Here is a 6,805-nt window from a genome sequence, read left to right as displayed (position 1 = left end):
ATGACGGTCAACAAATCAAAAGTCACTCAACATGCTTCAGAAAGCAATCCTCTCATTCTCATGGCGGCCTTCCCCGGAGAAGGTCATACCAACCCGCTCCTTGTCATCGCAGCATACCTCGTCAAGAAGGGTTACGAAGTTGTGTTTATTACAACTGAAGACTTCCGGAACAAAGTCGAAGAGGCGGGCGCCGAGTGGGTTCCTACCAACAGCCCTATGACCAACACGACCTACCAAGCCCTCCGCGAAGCAGCTTCTTTGCCGATTGGTCCGGAGCGGTTCGCTGCGCAGATCAAAGCTGTTTTCTTGGAGACACTTCCTCCACGAACGCTAAAGATGGAGGAGGTTCTTTCCCAATTACAAGCACGGAATCCAGACCGCCAGATCATTGTTGTCGAAGACATTTTCAACTGGTCGCTCTTTCCTTTCAGACATGGCCGTCCTCTGCCTCAAGGCTTCAATACGGCGCCCAAGTCTATTGGCATCGGTGTGGCAGCTTTTATGATGGAAAGTCAAGACACGGGACCAGTCTCGCTTGGCTTGCCCGCTGACGCCACCGACTCAGGTCGTCAGCGCAATGCGGTTCTCCAACAGTTGGTTGAGCGAGGCCCAATAAAACCTATGATCGATGCGTGGCAGCAGGCCATGAAGGATACTGGGTGTACGGCCATCCTAAAGACAAACATTTTCCGTTCGTGCTACACGGCGCATGACTATACGTTGCAACTTTGCTCTCCCAGCCTTGAATACAACATTTCGGACTTACCACCATCTGTGGAATTCGCAGGTGTCTTGCCTCGTAAGTCCGCTGCTCCAAGCTTTCAGTATCCTTCATGGTGGTCAGAGGTCGAGAGAGCTCAGAAAGACAATCAATACCGGCATGTGGTCTTCGTCTCCCAAGGTACTGTCAATATGGATTACTCCGAACTCGTTCTTCCAACAATCGAAGCCTTCTCTCAAACTGAAGACATCCTCGTTGTTGCAACCTTGGGTGGCCGTGGCGCTCAACTCCCTCATGGCTTTGTCGTTCCCTCGAACGCTAGGGTCGTGGACTATATGCCTTACGACATTATGCTTGAGTATACCGATGTATTTGTCTCCAACGGGGGATATGGCGCCTTAACACATGCTGTGAGGAACGGTGTTCCCATTGTACTAGCAGGAGAAAGCGAGGAGAAGATTGAAGTTACTATGCGGGCAGTTTACGCTGGCCTTGGCGTCAGTCTATCGACCCAGAGGCCTTCGACAGATCAAATCAGGCTTGGAGTTGACCGTATTTTCCAAGATACCAAGTTCAAAAAGGCGGCAATGAAGCTAAAACATGAGAATGATGGCATGGATGCATTAGCAGCGGTGGAAAGAAAGGTTCGTGCACTCACATTGTGAGGCCCGAAGGAGTCAACCGGTGTACAACGTGACTTTCTCAGCTTTACCATTCAGAACAAAGATCCCCTCCACTTGATACAATCTATTATACTATCCGCAAACTCCTCCTCTCTTCTCAATAACAGCAATTAGCACGCCTTCTATCATGCCGAATTGATTGTCAGCCATATCGCCTTCAGCTATGTTGCGCTATATCTCAACAATAGCGACTAGATTTAGCCTCTTGTTTGCCTAGTTGCGTGCATCATTGAACCTTTTTGAAGTTCTGGCCTTGCCTGGTTTTTGCGTTTACGCCAGCTCGTCTTCTTTGAGAATCTCTTATGGTTGTTTTTGTGCTATTGCTAGCTATGCTATTTTTACCGAGCCAATGCCTTGTGAAGTATCCCAGCGCACTGCACGCGCAAGCTTTGTCACTCCTTCTGTACATGTAGCACTATGGTGCGATTGCTCTAGATTCAAGCCCATTGCGGCGAGGGTCGGTCACAATACGGGCGCGAAGTTCTACTAGTATCTCGAGATCAGTCACTGTTGGTGTCGCTATTCTTTGTGCAAGACTTACGATGCAGCTAACGGACGCGTGACCCAACTGTGATTCGGAATTTATCCCGTTTCAGCTGGGCCATGATTAGTTTCCTCACGGCAGGTAAAATTCAAAAGCGGCAGATAGAAAATTTACCTGTACTGAGTACTGTCCCGGATAATTCGTGTCCAAGTATTCCTTGAGCTGGCTGGAGCTGACTTGAGATGCAGAAATAATGGCATTCTGGGTGCCATCCTGATTACATTGCCATTGAACCTTGCCGGAAGGTGTACGTCTTTGCTGCCAGGCCATGACGCTTACTCAAATTTGAGGTACGAAATCGACAAGGTGATTGTTCGGGGATCTGGTAGGGCGCGATGGAGGAAGCAGGCAGCCAGACGCCTTGCGCTACAGTCGTCGGAAGCGAAACTCCTATTTCAACCTGGAAATGGCCCGCGAAAAAGAGAATCGGCCGGGTGATCAGAGTGGCAAGAGTCGGCACATTGCTACCAATGAATGTGATTAGTCACCTAATTGTGAGGTCAAGAGTCGTTCCCATGAGCTCCTCATCGAGGACCTACTCAACTTATGAGGATGTGGTCGTCTAGTCCCTGACCGCCACATCATTGTCACACGGGTCTCACCGGTCATGTTGTCCCACTAGATTCCCGGCCATCAACGCAGACAACCTTGGCTTGTTGATTGGGTATGAGACAAGGGTCGAGGCGGACCACGGGCGACCCAGCCCCTCGCCTTGAGGCTTTGACCGACTGAGCCGCAGTATTAGCGTGTTGTCAACGCATGTTGGTTACACTGCAGGCAATAAAAGCAAGGTTCGCAATCCCTCACTGTCATGGGTGCGCTCCTTACATACAATCTGGTTTGTTCGAACTTCGCTGCCATATCACATTTCATCAAGTGGGCTGATTATTGGTGCTGCAAGCCATCGAATCCCGTGTCTTGCCGCGACAGTGCAGTGTTGCTCGTTGGAGCATCTTGCGCAGCACGTTCTCAACAGACTCATCTGGAGCATCGGAACTTCAAACCTTTCGACTATTCTCATGGTAGGAGTCGGATAATATGAATAATCTTTGAAAGTCTATTCTCATTGATTGCTCTTATGCTTTCTTTCATCTCGATTGAATCCCCAAAAGCATCAACGCCAGTCACGAAGACTAGTTCGTATACCCCCTCTGAACTCTCCGAGACACTTCCAAAGATCTAGGTACTCCGCCCATCCAGAATGTATAGAAACGAGAGTCACTGCTCTTTTGACAGGTTGGAAAGCTCATCCCTTCCTATCGTATTGCTTCCTTGCAGGCGATGTTGAGGCAGCCTGTGGGGGCTGTTGCTCGGCGTGAGGGATGAAGGTGGGCGGTGGGCCGAGGCCTCCTCAGGCATACACTTCGTCGGGCTCTCTCAGATGGAATAAGCAGGCTGTCTGACGGCACGTGTGGAATGCCAACTGCGGTTAAGTGCAAGACATAATAACCAGACCAATCACGATACTGCCCTCATCTTGCTGCGGCTTGTTGAGATCCTGGTGCGCGCCCCAGTGCCTTACTGCTTCTGCCTTATCAAGATGCCATCGCCATGTGCTCTCCGGCCGTTTCTCTGACCGAATTCTACATTAGATGCAAGGCCCGTCAACGAGGCTTTCCTAATAAGGCCAAGGATGTGTGACAGAGACTGGCAAGAAGATGGCAAGGCCAACAAATCATGGCCCGAGGCACCACTCCATCAACTGGGGATATAGACTCTGAGAAAGGTACTTCAACTCTCACAGCCCATTCTCTGTGTACGATTGGCTTTAAGATCTGCTCCATCCCGGCCCCATTTCTCCATCTTGCGTGCATGTGGATTTCGCACTTCTTCACGTAGCGTCGCCTCGTGGAATTCCTCTACGCTGGCGCGACGTCTTTGCGCATCACATTTGATTGATAGGCAGTGGTTATAAGTTGCGAGAACCAGCTCTGAGGACCGTCACTGAGCCACAATCTAGCAAAGGTACCAGTCGGACATCATTGGTGAGTTCACTGACCGGTGGGTTTTGGCTAAGAGCTGGACTCCCTAACATTGCATAGGTCAGACTACGTATTACTTGCATCATGGCAACCAAACCTCAAGAGGTTTTTAGGCTGCTGTTCCAACAAGGAAAGCTTGTATTGGATAATCCGCAGAAAGTCACACATATCCATGACAGAGGCGAGTCCTTTCGACTAAAGAGCGAACAACGAAATCCAGCAAGCCGAGGATCCATTGGGGCTTCCAGGCGACCAGAAGAGTTTCGTTTCGAACACGATGTGATCAGAATCATTGCCGAAGAACTCGACGAAGCGGCTGCCATGGTGCCTGACCTTCTGGAACCGGACAAGGACTTTATACCAAGGCGCACATTTGAACAGATCATGACACACAGCCGAATCTTATCTGCTGTTCATATGCTCAAGTGCTTCAAAGGCATACAGGACAAAGATCAGCTCGCCAGAGAAATCCAGTATGGTAGCGCAGATGGCTCCAAGTCGCCCTGTGTCAAGCTACTCGCAATTTTGATTGGAATTGACAAAGCCGAGGATATGGCAAAACACATGTGGACTGATGAGCTGAGGGACAGCTGCCTGCCCCTTCGAAAGGTACCCAACGACAGACGTCGAACGCTTCAGTGCAGGAAGCACAAGGAACATCGCCTACTCAATAGCTATCGTCGACCAGAAGATCGTAATAGATTTTCCCAATGGACCTACTCCATGTGCTCTCCCTTCATCAAATGGGAGCATGGAACACATCAACATTACCTTCTAGATACGGGAGACGTCTTCCCCATGGAGGTTATGGCTAAGGTTGAGGAAGAAGAAAGAAAATCAGATTCTGGTGGGAATTCATACGGGGGCTTCAGCGAGGTATACAAAGTAAAGATTCACGAAGGTCATTCTGACTTTGGAGTACATGGGGTAAGTTACATTGTAGAGCAGACCTTGAGAAGGGCCTGGGTAGGGATCAAATTAACTAACAGTTTCACCCATCTAGATTCGGCATCCACAAGGCTACTTTGCGCTGAAGAAACTCACATCGCATAGTCGCGACAGTTTCAATCTCGAGTTGTCGTCACTAGTTTCCACTGCCCAGAACTATCAAAAGAAACACATCATACAGCTCCTGGCCACATTCGAGGTTAAGAATGCAGCGACAAGAGAATCAACATTCTATCTCTTGTTTGACTGGGCCGATGGAACACTGAACAAGTTTTGGCAGAGCAATGAAGCTCTAGTGAGAGATAAACGGCATTGCAAGTGGATGGCGACTCAGTTTTATGAAGTTTCCGAAGCTCTTCGCTATGTTCACAACGATCGCGAACCAACTGTACGATATCTAGAAGACCGAGACTCCAACAAGCAACTGTATGGACGCCATGGGGACATCAAGCCAGGTAAATTGACTACTCTTATCCCATTTTATACACGACTTACTGAAAGACTCTCCCCCAGGAAATTTCCTTTGGTTCAAATCGGATAGCTTTCCTGGTCTTTTGGCCTTAGCGGATTTCGGTCTCGGGCGACTGCACACTCAAGTTTCCCGCTCAAAACAAGACCCCAACAGCCTGGAAAGAACGGCAACGTATCGCTGCCCCGAATTTGACCTGGAATTTGGTCTCGTGTCACCAAGGTCGGATATCTTCAGCCTAGGATGTGTGTTCCTCGAATATGTCACCTGGTTTTTGCTCGGGCTCGAAGATGTGGAAAAAACCTTTCCCGATTTCAGACTGGAACAAGATAAACATGGTTTCGACTCTGATGTCTTTTTCTCAATCAAAGACAAGAAGGCTTATCTCAAGTCTTCGGTTACCAAATGGATAACGAAACTCGAGAACCACCGCGACTGTTCCTGGTACCTTTCGGACTTGCTTGACGTCATTCGAGACCGCATGCTAGATCCCGAGTCCACGACGAGAATCCCATCAAGCTTATTGAGCAAAAGGATGAATGAACTTTTGAAGGCTTGCACCGTCGACCCCGATTACTATCTCAAGCCCAAAAGCTAAGATTCGCGAAAGAGATGGCTGAGAAGCCCAGGCAACTTTCCTAAGACCCGGGAAGGTGGATGGATCAAATCTTTTCATGCTCAAGCTCAAACCCAGTAGCATGAGCTATCATTGAGCCCGCGTCAGACCACGAACTTTAGATTTCATCAATTACACGATTCAAAGAAGAAAGGTCAGGGCGTCCACACATGTCCGACCTTAAGACAACGTTTCAGTTCGAAACGTCAGAATTTCCATATCCCGAGCTTGAAAGCCAACTACTAACTCAATCGCTGTAGTGGACTCTAATGCGCTGTTCGATCGCTGCTAGCTCGCCCTCCAAACCCGAATACGTTAGTTCGTTCAGTTCAACTTGTGGATTTACCAGGGGGTATATCAGACCTTTTCAAGTGGCTTGGGCAGCATGAGGATGAATCTGTTGGCTCTTTCCTGTTTGAAGCTATCGTCAGTAAATCATGTACCGGCCGTAAATGAGCATGTCTTGTAGTAACAGCAGTGTACCTTGACTTTATAATTCCCTTGGCCAAAGATCGAATCCAGCGATGTTTTCAATTTTGCAGAATCATGATATCTCGCTCTCATCCTCTCCTCGAACGGGAATTCTGATCCCGGCCCGGGTTTCGTTGTCGCTTGTGTTACTTGCGTACTACTCTTTTCAGGTTCTGCCTTCGGTTCTGATTTATCACCGCGGCCCCAGCTCTTGCGGAAGAAAGACATCCCGAGCTTTCGGTGCTTTATGATGTATTCTCCCTCAAGTGCCGAAAAGGTGTGCTTCACAGCAATTTGGATGAGAGGCTTGTTGGTTTTCGGTGTCCAAATCAAGGCGGGGGAAGAAGTGGTTGGAGACCTCAAAAGGCAAA

The 6,805-nt window shown here is 48.9% G+C and overlaps 4 protein-coding genes across 4 annotated transcripts; 2 read left to right on the top strand and 2 right to left on the bottom strand.

The window, feature by feature from the left end:
- Positions 1-1,386, top strand: CTAM01_10805 (uncharacterized protein; the record flags this gene model as incomplete). The annotated part of the gene is made up of 1 exon (XM_060526817.1): positions 1-1,386. The coding sequence occupies one exon, from the start codon at positions 1-3 to the stop codon at positions 1,384-1,386; it is 1,386 nt and encodes a 461-aa protein (XP_060378605.1).
- Positions 1,387-1,952: 566 nt separating this feature from the next.
- Positions 1,953-2,218, bottom strand: CTAM01_10804 (uncharacterized protein; the record flags this gene model as incomplete). The annotated part of the gene is made up of 2 exons (XM_060526816.1): positions 1,953-2,000; positions 2,063-2,218. 2 exons carry the CDS (start codon positions 2,216-2,218, stop codon positions 1,953-1,955), a joined length of 204 nt encoding a protein of 67 aa, XP_060378604.1.
- Positions 2,219-4,014: 1,796 nt separating this feature from the next.
- On the top strand, positions 4,015-5,945 carry CTAM01_10803 (protein kinase; the record flags this gene model as incomplete). The annotated part of the gene is made up of 3 exons (XM_060526815.1): positions 4,015-4,857; positions 4,934-5,333; positions 5,392-5,945. 3 exons carry the CDS (start codon positions 4,015-4,017, stop codon positions 5,943-5,945), a joined length of 1,797 nt encoding a protein of 598 aa, XP_060378603.1.
- A 265-nt stretch (positions 5,946-6,210) lies between these two features.
- On the bottom strand, positions 6,211-6,662 carry CTAM01_10802 (uncharacterized protein; the record flags this gene model as incomplete). The annotated part of the gene is made up of 3 exons (XM_060526814.1): positions 6,211-6,261; positions 6,327-6,374; positions 6,447-6,662. 3 exons carry the CDS (start codon positions 6,660-6,662, stop codon positions 6,211-6,213), a joined length of 315 nt encoding a protein of 104 aa, XP_060378602.1.
- Positions 6,663-6,805: the final 143 nt, after the last annotated feature.

Source organism: Colletotrichum tamarilloi (genome assembly GCF_030869305.1).
Source record: "Colletotrichum tamarilloi strain Tom-12 chromosome Unknown Scaffold_52.1, whole genome shotgun sequence".
In the NCBI taxonomy this organism is placed as follows: domain Eukaryota; kingdom Fungi; phylum Ascomycota; class Sordariomycetes; order Glomerellales; family Glomerellaceae; genus Colletotrichum; species Colletotrichum tamarilloi.
This window is presented reverse-complemented; position numbering and strand designations above follow the sequence as displayed.